The sequence below is a fragment of the Osmia lignaria genome, chromosome 2 (assembly GCF_051020975.1).
Source record: "Osmia lignaria lignaria isolate PbOS001 chromosome 2, iyOsmLign1, whole genome shotgun sequence".
Classification (NCBI taxonomy): domain Eukaryota; kingdom Metazoa; phylum Arthropoda; class Insecta; order Hymenoptera; family Megachilidae; genus Osmia; species Osmia lignaria.
Genome location: NC_135033.1, coordinates 6772557 through 6788954, shown reverse-complemented (window position 1 = coordinate 6788954; position 16398 = coordinate 6772557). Strand labels below are relative to the sequence as shown.

General features: G+C 42.0%; 1 protein-coding gene across 3 annotated transcripts in view; it reads right to left on the bottom strand.

Moving 5' to 3' along the window:
• Positions 1-9749: 9749 nt before the first annotated feature.
• The window catches only part of fz2 (frizzled 2), a 98136-nt gene continuing 91487 nt past the window's right edge, over positions 9750-16398 (bottom strand). For all 3 annotated transcript variants that reach the window (XM_034330281.2, XM_034330280.2, XM_034330279.2), the window contains exon 2: positions 9750-15525. In XM_034330281.2, the coding sequence (XP_034186172.1) occupies positions 13256-15478 (2223 nt within the window). In that variant the 5' untranslated portion in view covers positions 15479-15525 and the 3' untranslated portion in view covers positions 9750-13255. The remainder of the gene's footprint in view (positions 15526-16398) is intronic.

The window sequence follows — 16398 nt, the reverse complement described above, 5'->3', positions numbered from 1 at the left end:
AATGTAATTAACATTAAGAAATTAAGTATACCTCTTGAATGTATTATTCATTGCCTATTGTAGCAGAAAAATTATACTTCAAGATGTATAATAACGTTCAGTATTCTTTCTCAAGTGTAATTATCCGGATTCAATAATTAACTGTTCAATTATTCCTTGAAAAAAGTGTAAATGATTTAAGTGCAGCAGTATTCAATAAGAGGTCATTACACTATGAATACTGCGAATCGTCACCAACAGTCTTGCAAAAACTCAGAAAAACTTCAGAGAAGTAGCAGAAGCTGATCGAAAGAAACACTTGAGAGGCCTTCTGTGATAAATATTCAATGAACATCGTTCGTATTTCATGACATGTGAAACAAGTTCAGAAAATATCAGAAGCACTATTTCATCCCATAAATTTGATATCTTCAAGAATAAAATAAAATTTGCTTCTGTTGATCGCGTGATCTGATAAAAGCATACGGTAGCTGCTCAGTAAGAAGATGAATCGTGCGAAAACCATAACGACGCGTGAACAACATTTTAACTTGCACGTGGAACACGATTATACAATCACGCTCGATCTTCCCTTAATTATGTCTTGCGATCGTTAAATGAGATATCAACAAATTACCGGATCTTAATTTCCCTTTTCCTTCCTATGTTTCCTCGGATTCTCTTAAATTGCGAATAAATCTAACTATGTGAGAAATAATAGCCCTGTAGAAGGGTGACTTCCTTCGACGTATATGGAAAATATCGAGCGAATCGTTATAAAAATTCTATCGCGTGCTTCTTCATAATTACACGCTGCAAGATTTAAATCGATGATTCGATACTGATGTTTGTACACGAGCATAAATTCATGTCTCGTCTGGATCGCGTGAATTCTTTTACTATCGTGCACCATCTTAATTGCTGGGTACATTTATTAGCCCCCTTTTTTCGTTATTCTGCATGTCTTTTTATGTATTTTATTCATGGAATAGATAAGTAACAGATTATCTGAACAAGGTAAAAATTGTTCAGTAAAATGAAAATGTGTTATTTATGTGTAACAAATTGAAATGATAATATTTCAGAATTAATATTCTATATTTAAGTAAAAATAAAAGCAATATTTTGAAATAATAGTAGGAAATCTCAACTATTTTACAAACAAAAATATATTTATTTCTAATCACTAACTATCTGATAATTAAATTGCCTGTAATTAAACGCTCCAAGAAATCCTTAGCACTATAACGATCACCATTGAGTGCCTAATTATTTTTTAACACGTTGACTGCAACAGTGAAAATGGAAATATTATTCAAAATAATGTTTATCTATTGTCTTCATCTAATTATTCTGGCATGTGTAATTTGCAATGCCGGTCTTCGGTGGCCCTTCAACGTGTTAACAAAAACAAATTCTCTAATTTAAAATAAGAAATCTGAAACTGGTCACTTTGACAATTTTAATCTTTAAAACTTTAAAACTGCTGAAAATCTCTTATCATCCGGTTAAAAATTTATGATCGATCACTGGCTTCCCGGAAATTTCTCGCAAACAGTCGAATCACGAAGGAAAGATTTCCGAGGAATGTGATAAATCGACATTGATCATTGTTTCGTCTCGGCGATCAAGGGGTGTGACGTTAACGACGGAATTCAAGGCTCTACCACGTTGGGGCTCGTAAAACGGTTCCCTTTTAGCCTGCACGAACTTCTCGTCGAACATGGAGGAAACTCGAAACCGTGGCGTTGAATCGAATTAATTGAAACGGCCGTGCTATTATAAGAAGTTGCAGCCTGTTTCACCCGAGGGATTGATCGATACGGCCACGATGGGAACCAGTTTGTCGTCGAGTTTATTAAAACAAGTAATTACAATCTTATTATAAACTTATCGTCTCACGACGACCCCCCCGATGCTGAAAATCGTTCATCGACACTTTTACACGTCCCCGCGAGGCTGATCGGTTATTCACGGATCGTTTCCTTCAATCAAATCGAAAGACGGCGATGGTTTTCCTTAAATCGACCGATGGTGATCAGTTTTTAATCGCGAATCTTATTATTCCGCATCCTCGATCTTAAACGACTTAACAGCTTTTAATTAATGTCAATTACAGTTTAAACGTTAATACGTTCGCTATGTACGACGCGGCGCCGCGTTAAAATTAATTAATATTGTTATTATCGACGTTAATATCAATAGAAATATTATTTTTATTTATTTCATTCTCTAGCTAATATCTATTACTCGCGTTGAGATACCAAAATTTTTGGAAAGTTAAATAAAATACCTGAAAGAATTTTATTGAAAAGCTCAATAATAAATCGTCGTGTGTCTGAATTCATTTTCCTTTAACTTGCCAAGGAAGCAGAAAAAAAATTGTATGATTTGTGACCGAAGGTTTCCCAACTGTAGCGTTCCTGAAGAAAAAAGAAAGGGAAAAAAGAATCCCGAGGAACCAGCGTAACTAAGTACCAGGAAAGAAGTGACAGGTTTATGGGGACCATACCCTTGACCCGAGCTTCCAAGCACACAATCCATGCCTCAGCTTCTGCATTCAAGGATTTCTCGCGAAAATAGTCGTGCAACCACCTTGGAAATGAATTGCATACAAAGAATTAATTCTATTTAAAAAAGGATTCATAAATTTTCAATGATCCTAGATTATCCTCTATACACACCATATAGGAGAATTGTTTAATTAGAGAATAAATATACAACTTTATTTCTCTTATTAGTATAATTTAAAGAATTAAAATATGCAATAAAATACGAGGCTCATCTAAAATTATTACTATTGGTTTATATTATATTTGACGTTCATTATCCATGGTTTAATGAAGGGAATAAATTATAAGATAATTAAAAATTTATGAGTACTTTGTTTGCGATTGATTTCCAAGGTAATTTCACAACTATTTCCATCGAAACTGATAAATATTCTATAATTTGAGAATAAAAAAAGAATTTTTCATTATCACTTTTGTAAATGTCAAAAATGTAATATATTTGAGAATATATCTCAGTGCGAATTCATATCGAATGTTTTTTTCATATACCTATAAATAACAAAGATTTACTGTCCATTTCAAGGCCCCACCCTCCCTACGTGTCCCCGTTGACTAAGGTATTACGACACTTGACAAGAAATACGGTTTTCTTTCCACATCCTCCAGGTACAGATGATCATTCTCATCTTCCGCTCTGTTGCTGAACTTCGCCAGACTCTTTCATAAAGTCCTTCAAGTGTTGCTTCACCAATGAATCTTGTCATAATTCAACTTCTCCGAACAGGCCGAAGGATCGGCCTGTGCTCGTTAGAGAAGACAAATTATAATTTACATCGATGCTTTTTCAAATTGCGTGCACATCAGCTAATTCGTTTCATTGTCTAACGGATTTCGTGTAAAAAGTGTGGCTCCTTGAAATCTTGAGGAAGCCCAGTGATGAAGTAAATTGGGTTAACGAGCTCGACAGACTCGAAACTCTCGAAAGTCTCGGAAGTCTTGAAATTCTTCGCTGTTTCGAAGGACTTGGAGATCTTGGGACATTTTTAATGCTCGATAGATCTTCAAGATTATTAATTAGAGTAATGTCCGAGTGAACAGAAATCACGTTATTGCTTCCTTTCAAAGACGATTAAATCGTTTAAGACGTGAACTAATAAAATTTCTTGTATTTAAATTTGTTTCTGTCAGTAACAACTTACTTTCCATATATTAATTTACAAAAAACTAAAACTGCAAACAGTAAAATTAAAAATCTGGGATCGAGTTTAATTTTTCAGGTAATATAACATATCAGATTATCACTATTAATGAAAAATAAATATAAAAAAAGGATGCTGAACTCGTTTCAGCATTCCATATATTCTGCTTATACCCTCAGAACAGCGTTAAGCTGGCTATTTCAAATGTGCTAAGCTATTTAACCGGCGTACGTGTACACTGTACTGTTTAAATGGCCCCATAAACAGCCGACAGCTGATAAATGAGAACTGGCCGTGTAACTCGAAAACGAAACATTTTTCATATCCACGTTCATTAAGCTTCTCCCCTTTATTCCGACGCGTATCTCGACAGGGATCACCTCCGCTTTCAAACGATTGTATCAATTAAACTATTTTTAGCCGGGGCTATTTAAAATTCCTTGCAACATTCCAATCTTCAAAAGTACGAACTGTCAGTCTGATTGCTTTAAAAATATCATTCAAAATGGTATCCTTACTTTTAACTGAAAGGAACCTTATATTTCATTCAAGTGTACTGAATAATTTATAGCTAGGTAAAATATAAACAAAATAAGGATTTTCAGGTGGAAGATAAAAAATGATATTTCTAACCGTCTCATTTTTATCTCACTAAAGGTACTTCTTCCTGGTGATAACACTAGGACCCTTGTGCACACACTTGTGGGAACAATTCAGGGAAATGTCTTCCGTTTCACGGTCCAAACAAGCAGACCTCTGCGACACGCATGTTTCCTCGCGTTGACAGCCAAACGAGCCCCGATTTCGCCCTTGGAACCCCATGGTAATTCGTTCGCTGCCCACGCAAAGCCCATGATCTCCCGTCTCCCGCTTAATCCCGATCGCGTCAGACGCGAGTAAAAACCAAGCCGGCAAAACGAGCCGCGAAAAGCGTCGCGAGCAAAGTGCTCCGCTCGTTTGGACGTCGACAACACGCACAAAGATCGCTTTACCAGGGAAATGAAAAAAAAAGAAAAAAAAAAATACGTCTGCCTCGACGATTTGCCACGGAATTAAAAACTTGGAGAAGAAATGGGACAAATGGGCGAAGCGTTTTAGGTGATATACGAGCTTTGTTTCCTTCTACCTTTTGGGCGCTACGTTTTTTCCTGGCTGATAAGGATTCTTGGAAGGTAAGAAGGTTAAACGTTAAGTTTCTCTTCTTTTTTTTTTGAAATTTTAATCCTAGGTTCAGTGATTGTGGAAAAGGATAAAAGTAGGCAATTTTAAATGAGATAAAGGAAACATAATACAAAATATTATTACCCTTATATAAAATAAATGATATTAATATTAAACTCTGTTATAACCATCTTCTAATCTTCACATTCCTAAAACCTACAAAATCAGCCTAAAACGATACGTCAAGACTTTCCTAAACACCCATAATCCCTGGGCAAATAAGCTTCCAAAAAAGCTTCCGATTTCCTTCTCCCTGGAAACACAGAAAACCCAATCAACCCTCGACTACAGCCTCCCCGGTGTACTCGACTCATCTCGAACAAAGACTCGAATCCAACGAGAAATCGATCAGCGTCGACGAAAGCCGTTACCCATCCTCTTGTTTTCGAGTTCCGGTCGCGACATCGTGGAAAACAGCGCGATTAATTTTTAAACAAATGGAAATATAATTTAGAAAACGAAAATAAAATTTCAATTACCGTTGTCTTAGCGGATCCATCGTTTGAGGGTTAAATTGTAATTACAGTGTGCTCGTTTTCGCTATGACATTAATTTAAGGTATTAATGACCAGCGAAAGGTTCTTTGGACGTCAGCTTCTTTGGAAATGCGACGATATTATAAAGCCGGCGAGATCCGTGGCTTACGAGGCGCCCCTTGTGAAAATATTGTTTCAACAACGCGAGCCCAGAGTCTTTACGGCCGCTATTATTCCCGAGTTCGAGGCGGTCTCGTTCCGTTCTGCCATTCTGACGTGGGACAAATAGGGGATCTTCAACCCTATGGCAGCTGAATTGCGAGAAATAAAATGAGAAAGGGTATGACCTTTCGTCCAGGACCTTCTAATGGGCTCATCAGTGAAGCAATCTAGTAGGTTTGTACCTTGGATACGGGGGAAAATTAAGTGATAAGGTGCAATATATATTTAAATGTGTATCTGCTACATTTCCTCGTCTGACTATACTGTATAGTTAGAGGAAGAAGTATAGCAAACATGACATTTTAAATAATATTCTTTACGATAACTATCTACAGAATTATATAATAAATTTTTTGCAACTAACATAAATAAATATCAATTATTGTTTAAGAATTTATGAATTCGAAAAAGAATGCGAGGAGATTTGAATATAGAGTATCTTAATAAATGAATTAATTTTATTATGTTTAACATAAGAGTGTAAGATAAAATGAGCAAAAATAGTCATTTCAAGTATCAACAGTCACGTAATCGTTAGAGTAGGCTCAGAAGCGTTCGTTTAACCCGTTAATCTGCGACGCGCAAATAATTAATGATCAGCCGTCGTCTCTCGCAGCTGTTGGCATCGCAAAGAAGGATTAACGGTACAAGGGAATCTAATTTCAATGGAATCGAGGGTTCTCAAAAAGCCTTTCTCAAAAGAGGTATAGTACCTCTTTCCGTAGTATGTCTATTCGAAGTGACCGGCATTCGACTATCGACCAACCCTTTGGTAAATCGGTTCTGAAACAATTTCAGGCTGCCTCGTGGTCGTAGTTTATGACTACCGGAACTGACCATTTTATTACCTATATAAAATGGTTTCCCTTTTAAAGGCTCTTTCATTTCGAAGACGTTCACGACCAAAGATTGCGGAACACGGATCCTTTTGGGGGAGATTTTTAATACGTGAATGGAGAAATATAGGATTAAATAAAATAGAAATTTGTTTTTCGTCTTTAGCTTTTCAAATGATTCCTATTTTTCTGTTAATTTATCTATTAAATTAACAATTAGAAATGCATTTGACCTACACGTGCAGATTTAGCATGAATGTGGAAACTGAATTCCATAACCATCAGTAAATCACTTGTTGGCTAAGAAACTCGATGAAAAGAAAATTCAATTTACAAACCCGTATCTTAATACTCGCTCTTGGTAATTTATACGACGATAGATTATCGTCGTAGAAAGCGATTAATCTCCCCTTGGAATGAATGCGAGAAACGATCTCAATGCCGGGACGACCCTTGACACGATGATAAGGGATGGACATGTGGTGACGTTTGTACGCATAAATTGCCTACACGCGCGAATATAATGAGCGACGAGATAACTGATAAGCGGACATCGAGCTGCTTTCACGACTCTATCTTGTTTTCAAGAAAATCTTGCAATAGCAAACAATTTCTTTACTGTCTTAAATTAATACTTCTTCTGTTGATCTTTAAAGAATCATTGAAACTAAACGTGGTAGCTTTATATTAAACATAAGTTGTTAAAAATAATTTTCAAAAATGGAATATATTAATGCTAGAATTACATATTAATAAATATTCACGAGAAGGAAAACTTTTTGAAGATGAACCAGAGTTTTCTAATTTTCTATTCAGAAAATAGATGTAAAAAAAGGTAACCGGTCCGACAACAGGACACGATATTATTTCAGCGTTAACCCCGAATGGTTATGACGATCTAGATTTAGAGAAAACGAGCGGCAATGAACGAGTATTCGAGGAAAAAGCGGGAAACGCGAGTGCGTGTTCACGATACGATCTAATGTTAGACGGCTGGAAGGGATCCTCTGAAAATTCAGAGGTCCTTCCTTCGCCGCATGGAAAACGTTCCTCCTACGCTCGACAAACAGCGAGGGCGTTCCCGGATCCGTTTCCGCCTTCGTAAATTAGTTTTCTTAGGCGCAATTAGTCGTCGTCGATCACGGCTCGCTACCGATCTGTGAAACCTTTCGGCAAATCTGCTCGTAAATCGTTCTTGAACGCCTCTTTCTCGGTAAATAATGGAGTTCAACGTCTATTTTCGTCGAGCGTGTCTAAGGTCGACGATACGTCGATCTCGTTAGGAGATTATCGAAGCGAAAACTGTTTTCTGCTTGTTTGTCGAGAGAGAAAAATAGAAACGTATTACGCAACATAAAATTGATAAATTTTCAATTATAGAATCTAAAAATAAGCAAAGGATATTCAAACAGAAGCAAAGGATATTCATTCAGCAAAATCTAGCTGCCCTTTACAGTAACGCGTGGTATTCAAAGGGTTAATGAAATCAATTTCTCACGAGGCTAATTAAACGAGAGACAGCCGCGTGCCGGCAAATGCATCAGAGACACGCGAATCGGCCACGGTATGGTCGGCTGGACAATCGTCGCCATGGAAGGCGCATCGGGTAGCTGCAATTAGGGAAATCAACACAACACACCGCCAGTTAACTTAACGAGTGAATGACTAACGGAGATCCTTATCTTCCGGACCGACCACCGGGGACCGTAAAACGTCCAGTCGGTTTAATACCGTTTGTTTATGGCGTTGATACTCGAGGTGCAACGACGGCTCGTAAATTCAACGATCGCGGGGGTGTTTGCCACCCTCCGCTGCTGACTCCGCCGACAGCAATGAGTCACGGACTTTAGTTTACTTAGGTTTTGGGTTAAACTGCGATTTTCACCGGACGATTCGTAATCTCGTGTAAATAGAGAGGTCCAGTGACCGGTGAAACCAGCCGTCTGCCTTTGCATTAACCCTTGAAAAGAGGTAGCCGGATCAGACGTGACCCAGAGCTGGGAAACGGGTACAACGGAGGACTTTTATACATTGGAAAAATAATGTCTAAGGGAATGATATGAAATTTAGGAAAATGGAAATTAAAATAAAAAGCTCTGAATTATACGTAGAGACAGCAAAAATTCTGAAAATTAGGGGTTGCAAAATAATATGAACAGGGTCTCTATTATGTACACTATCATAATGAGCAAGTTAAAAACGAATTTGGATCATGTAATGGGGTGCTTTATTAATGTTCCTTAAAGGAAAGGGTGAAATTCTTCGGCGTTCACCCCTTTACGGTTGAAGTATTCTTAGCCAGGCACTTTATTATAGCAACGAGCAGCTAGGATTACAGCCCATCCAACGAGACGAGACAGTAAATGCGTACAAATTCACAGTGCACAAACCTCGACCGAACCGTTTGAAGAACCGGAAACAACTGAGCTTCGACCCTGCGTCGAGCGCGCGAATTTGTAAACATATACTAACTCGTCTCGTTGGACGGATTATAGGTACGGGGTTTACAGTTTATGGTTACGTTTAGCTGAAACGAGATTCAGGGATGTTTCTTTTCACTCCCTATTGTAAAATAAATTTCTCTTTTGACCCACAGCTTTACCTGTATTTTCGAAAGTGAAAAACTAGACAAACGGTTCATCTTTTAAAATATTCTACTGGTAATCATTTCTTCTTTTTTATTCAAATATCTAAACTGTGTATCTTTTAAGTCCAAAAGAAACTTTTTCGATAAAATTGAAAATACATTTATCCCTTCTTTAAACGACATAAAAAGTCAACAAACGTCAATATTGAAACAGTAAACACATGAAACTATTATTCAAACTTGAACTCCTTTTACGGCGCCATTTCGTTTGGTTACTTTATTCAACTTCCAGACAGAAGAATGTAGCCACTTGTTCGAACCACTTAAACAGGAGGGACCTTTTTTTGTTTTATACAAACTGAAGTGCTCGTCTCCAGGACCCCTGTTTATATTCATCCACGATCTAATAAGAGAAATATTTACCTAAGATAGTTTGTGCTTTAAACAATGATGGCTCAAGTATTATCTAGAAGAGCAATCTAAATATTTCCTGCACTTCCACTTAAACACTGAAGAAAAAAATGTTACTACCCTTTATGTCTCAAATTTTATCACTACAAGAATATTTGAAGTATACTTTAATTTATAATCTATTCCCTTCTAGATTGAAATATTTTGAAGATCCAATAAAAAGATCCCTATAATGGCCCAAGAAACAGTAACTATTGCGAGGATCGAGGAAGACGCTGAGGTGGCAAGCAATAAACGCAAGGAACTTAAATAATAATAAAGTATATTAAAAATCGTATACAATTTTGATTTCAGTATATGCATATATGTATAACGATATGGTCGTCGGATACTCGATTAACTACTATGGCAACGTAAAGTTGTACAAAGATGGCGGCGAGCATAAAAATCGGACCCAGACAGAATGGTGTTATCATGGGGGGAAAGAACGTAAAAGCTAAGAAACGAGGAAAACGCACAAAAGAAAAACAGAGGGAGACTATTTTAGACCTTGCCTTCGATAAGTGTTCTCTTATCACTGAAGCGTTTTTTCTTTTTCTATGAAACAAAAAAATACGAAACAAGAAACAGAAAGAAGAACATACCAGAGTTCGATCGTCGTGAATGAAAATTCCGGGACACACTCGTTACACACATTATCTTCAATTTTATTGACAATCATCGTGACAAAAAGTGGATTACAGATACTCGTTATAAACTCCCTCCCTCTTCTTTCTCTAAAGTCGCGTTCGTTCATATAAGTCCCTATCAATCATACCTGCCGTCGCGATAGCAGCGCCGCCTACAATCTCCTTACTTCCCGCCATTTTTTTTTTCTCTCCACTATCCGCTATCATCATCACTCGTCGTCCGCGAACGCGACATTGTCCGTTTCCGCTCGTAACAGCTTGGCGTGATATGTAACACTAAAAGGTTTCTTTACTCTCACTACTTTACAACATTACACGTGTACGTTTCGTTTGGCAGGGGGTGACCGTCCGAGATGCGATACGGCTCGTGTTCTTTTCTGTTTTACTCATTTTTTTCTTTTCTTTTTGTTTAAGTTGCTTGAGGCAGTTATCGTTTTTCAGTCCTTTTGTTTCATTCTTGCTTTCTCGTTTCCTTCCCGCGTTCTCATCACCTGCTCCTCTCGCGAGACATCTCGCGGAACGATCGCGTGAGCCGTCGAAATTTCAACGACAGGTAAAACGAAAACTAATAAAAAGAAGGAAACCGTCAGACGAAGAAACAGCGGCAAAAGTGTATATATCTCGTTTGCCGCGTGTTTCGTGGCCTCGTAGAAGGAATCCATCGGGGGCTTCGCACGCGACCTCAACCACCAGACGTCCCGAGAGTGGTCGTGATAAGAAACCTTCTTATCCTCCCCGTTTTCTTTTATTTTTTCTTCTTCAGCGATTATAAAAATTGTGAGATATCGACATCGCGTCGGAGAAGCGAACGCGTCCTCGTCTCGAGGTCCCGCGCACGCTTCCACGAACATATATATATATTTATTTATATTTATATGTATCTGTAATATATTTATATATATATTTACGTGCTTAACGATCCACTCGTTTATGCGTGTATCCGATTTCGAGCTGTGTCAACAGCTACCTGTCTATCACGTGGCATAGACACACGTGAACCATGTACACAATTTCCCTTTCTTCCATTTCTTTTTCTTTTTACCTACGATTTACTCGGGGTACACAGAATCCTTTTGCCTTTCCTCTACCACGTGCGCGTATGCATACGATTGTGTCGTGTGAGTGTAAGGATGTTATGCGTGTGCGTAGGTTACGAATGGCTTGGGCCTCGGAGACCTGTACACCATATACCAAGTATATGAAACAGGTGTTGTTTGGGGTCGTATTGTTTCTGTACCTTTCTTTTCTATTTTTCTTTTTCATTTCTGTCTGCTACGTTCGAGACGCGTACGTACGAGTAAATATATATATAAAACGGTGAAGGATTTCGGGGGTTGGGAGAATTCGTTCGGCGGTAAAAAATGGTGTTCGACGCGTAAAATTTACGCGGTTCGTTTAACTTTTATGTGTACATAACGTATGTATATATATATCACGCTCTTTCCGGACGCGAATACGCTTCGATCGGCGCGTTCCTTCGTCCGTGGCAAGACTAGCGGCACTTTCTTCCTCAGATGTTTCTATCTTTGTTAACCCGGTGGATGCCAAATGGGATATCAGATACCCCGATGAAATTAATTTTTGTTTCGTTCATTGAAACCTTTGATAGTTCTTGATTTGATGAAGAAAATTTCACCCCGGCACCCGCCGGGTTAATCAATACCCATTCGACCCCGAGAGTTCTATCGATTCTCAACCGAGAGTTGCTAAACCAATTGAATCTGTAACTTTTGTACCGTGAATGTCTATTGCGAGACGATCGATCCTCTTCGAAAGACTTAAAAGCTCCACGGACAGAGAGATTTGAATAAAAAGGAGAAGAAGGAACGCGTGTTCGTCGCGATCGCGCATGCTTGCATCTGTACACCTTCGAGCATCTCGTGTGCCGATCGATTATAAATCGTTTCTGATGACCGTATTCCTTATTTTGTTTATTTACAGCGCTTTTACCTAACATCTAAGAATGATATTTACAGTTTACCTCGCTTAGTTACTCCGCCTTTTCTCTGCTGCTGATCAGCTAAAAACGTCTGCGCTATACAACAGTTGCTCGTCGTACCATCGCACGATCGATGGCGGTGAACCTGTATTCGGCTACGAGTACTTTCATTGTCCGTGAACCATGTCGAGACGATCGGTCGGCTGCTCGTCGTCGATTGTATGCTCTAGCTCCTATCGACCTTTCGACTAGTGACTAAAATATCAAAATTACAAAAAACGCGCGTCTGGAATGCCGGACCACCGCCGTAGCCGCGTACGATATCTAGAAAAATCGTGTTTTACACCTATATTCAGTTTAATGGCTAGATTAGATAAATAGACGAGACGATACACGTTAGACGGACATGCGGACTGTACGAGCTCCGCTACGGTATAATATAAGTAAGAAAAAAGTACAGATAGATACGAATAAAAATTGAACTGTCACGCGTTTCGCATTCGCGCATACCATTCATTCGTCGACACTATCTTAAAATCCACGCGCGAACATCACAATCTCACTAACCGGATGGTCTCGAGTGCCATTTTCTAACTGTCGCCCTCTGACGTAGGTGTATCGAGGGTCCATACGTTATGGCGTCGAAAATCTGAATTATCGTAAAAGAACGTACACTCTTACATCGTCGATGATTCCGTTAAAAAAATCAGCTAAGACAGCGACTCGAGATCCACGGAAAAGACACGTACGGGCTAATACGTATATCGGGTAATCGAGAAGCACCGTCGCGAGTTGATCGACGGAGGTACTGAGAACCGTATCATCGTTCCCTCGACCCGTTTATTACCGTTTCAGCATCGCTACGGAGACGAGGTTGTAATGGAAAATCGATTCATACTTCGGTGGCCTGGGTGTACGAGGGTGCGAGTCCGTGTGCTGGCGTGAGGGGGCCCGTTGTCGACGCCAGCGACCTCCTCGAGTATATAGTGGCCGCGGAGTGGGGCGTATGGGGCGCCGTGTGAGGCGCCGTATGAGGCGTGTGCCTGCGCGAGGCCGAGGCGAAGGGCTAAATGGGCCCGTAGTTGCTAAGGGCGGAAGGCCTCTCCTGTTGCACCGACTGTTGTTGCTGTTGCTGCTGATCGCAGCCAGCGGTGTTCATGTCGCCTCCCGCCGACTGGTGACGTCATACGTGCGAAAGAGGGGGTTGTTTGAGGACGTGATGATGAAGATGGTGTTGCGACGCGCTGGCCACGCTGCCAGGCGGAAGTAACGCGCTTCCCGGTCCCGGTGCCGGTGGATACGGCACTCCGACACGTCCTACGACGCCCTTGATACTGGTACTGCCGATGCCTCCGCTGACTCCTGTCACGCCTGCTACCATACCGCCTCCACCTCCTCCGTGACCTCCTCCTCCGCTCCCGCCTCCGAACAAGCGCCTCCATAGACGTTTCCACGAGTCGACGGTTTTGCCGCTCCAGATCCACACGCCTGACGTGATACCTACCGCGAGCGCCATGAAGTACTTGAGCATTAGGACGGAGTAGAGAGGTCTGGCCCTCGGGCCGCACGGGCAGGCCAGCGAGGCGAGCCACTCGTTTCTTAGCGCTGTCTCGTACATGTGACATGCCAACACTACTCCGGCCGGCAGTGTGTACAGCACGCTGAACACGCCGATTCGTATCATTAGCTTCTCCAGTTTGTCCGCTTTCGCTCCCGGTTGTCGCTTGATGACCGATCGAATTCTGAACAGACTCACGAATCCCGCCAGAAGGAAACTCGTTCCCAATAGAAGATACACGAACAGTGGTACCAGAATGAACGAGCGTATTCCTTCGGGTGCTACCGTGCAGACTCCCGCCACCGGATCCCCGGCTACTCCCCCGGCCACGTAGGCTGAAACTGTCTGTATCGTTGGCGCTAGCCAAGCTGCCAGGTGGAAGTACTGGGAATACGAGGCGATGGCTTCGTTGCCCCACTTCAGTCCCGCTGCCAGGAACCACGTGAACGCGAGTATCACCCACCACACCGAGGACGCCATGCCGAAGAAGTAGATCATTAGAAACACTGTGACGCATGCTCCAGGTCCTTGCGCCCCTGATTTCAACGCTGGCCCGTCGCAGGCGATTTCCTCGTGGCCGAACACGCTTCTCGACAGGTAACCGACCGAGACGACGAAGTAACAGGCCGAGAGGAAGACTATCGGTCTCTCAGGATACTTGAAGCGCTGGGTGTCGATCAGGAATGTGGTGACGGTCACGAGCGTGCTTGCGGCGCACAGGCCGCTCCACAGAGCCAGCCACACGGCTGCGAATCCTCGCTCTTCGGGGGTGAGAAACGCCCCGTGGCAGGGTAGCGCGCAATTCGGTACTCCGGCAATGTCCTGTATGATGTTCCGAGCGATGCTTATCGGTGGAGCCGGTATGGCCCCACTTACGGCCATGCCTGCCAGTCCAGCCCCGTTGCCTATGTTGCCGGTGCTGCTGCCGCTTATCGGACCCGGAATTACCGTGCCCCCCGCCCCCAGGGGTACGAGGGGTGCCCTGCACCGGCACGTGCAGTCCCTCGCCCTTTCCCCCGGGGGATGCTGGCAGTTTTTTTGATTCTTGCCTGGCTTGCACCGCGGTGGTTGGGTCGTCTTCGACGGCCTAGTTGGACGTGGCGGTGCTGCCGCTGGTAAGGGAGCGCTGCTCGCGGCACCCCCGTTACCAGACCCGTAACCGGTGGTCGTAGTACGATTGTCTTGCTCCATGCACAAATTTTCTGGGTCGCCATGGGCGGGTAATCTCTCGCATGCCATCCTTTCCGGCCAAGAGAATCCGTACTGTTGCATCAGCGGCGCGCAACCAGCTCGCGCTCTCTCGCAAACGCTTCTGCAGGCTGGAAGAGGCTTGGTATACTCGGGCAGACATATCGGTGTGTACATCGAACAGAGGAAGAACTTTAGGTCCGGTGAACATTTGATTTCTACCAAAGGCCAGAACTGATGCACTTCCATGCCAGCCTCTTCCTGGGTATCGTGATTCAATTCGTTTGGCATGGCTGTCAGGTTATATCCGATCCCGCGACACATCGGAATAGTGATCTCCTCGCATCTGCCGTTTCCATTAGCCGCTCCACCGCTTAGAGACGAGTGTCCACCGCTGCTGCTGCCACCCCCAACCACGCTGTTGCCAGATCCTACCATGCTGCCGGAACCCGTGCCACTGCTAGACACGACGCCCACCATCGACGAAGAGGAGGAGGACGAAGAGGACGACGGTGAACCGCTCGATACCGAGCCCACGTTACTCACTGGACTGATTGCTGATTCTAATCGAGCGTTCGGTAACGCTGCTAGCAGCAACAGCGGTAATAGGGACGCCATCGTTCGGCTTGGAAGCAACTTCGTCCGTCGAACGAGTCCCATTGTAAAGGTTCCTTGATTTACTCCTGCGTGGCTCGCATCACTCCGGCCTGGAACAATAAATGAAACATATTTCATTGTAGTGTTCTATAAATAAAAATCACACTTTTCATATTCTTATCTGTGTATACCCCAGCATGTATGATCATTAATTGTAAGGATCTCTACTCTTCACTGATAAAAAAGGAAGAAAATAAACGAACACAGCTTCACTTAGTTAACAGGAAGGCTAAAACGAGTTCGCAAGGATTTTTGAATAATGATCCTAAAAAACACACCTCTTACTTTAATATCCTGTGAATTACTTTCATGTTGATGCACGTTTTAGCACGTTTCTCCTCGATACGTGTATCCACTTTGCTGGTCAAATAGAAAATGCTTCAAGTAACGATAATTGTTATTATTTCAGTTTCTCCAAAAATACATTTCCTCGAATACAAAAGTAGTCACAAAACCTCTGACGTGATTCTTACTCAAGAAATAATCGTTTAGGATTGAATCAAAATCCACCACGTTCTCGTTAATAAATCCACCCTGAAATCCCGTAAAAAAACAACCACCGCAGTAAAACCGTCTGACGAGAAGTAAAATCTCTCCCCAACTTGTCATCCATCTCGCCGCATCATCGGTCCATCCCTTTCCCCCTAAATATAGTTACTCCTCCGTACGCCGGGTCGGACAAAAACGTGTCCAATCTCAGCGAGCCTTTACGGTGGTCCTAATTAAGCCCAACGAGACGTTTCTCGCCGGAAAAAAGACAACGTCCAGCCAGAACTAGCATTATATAACGGGCACTCGCTCGAAACGATCTAACCAGCCGCGTATTTGCATAACCACCCGCCGACCGAATCTCGATTCGCTCGTTCGATCGTTAAGGGGCCGCCGAAAGGTTGTCTGCGACCTTAACGAACAAAGGGCGCGGG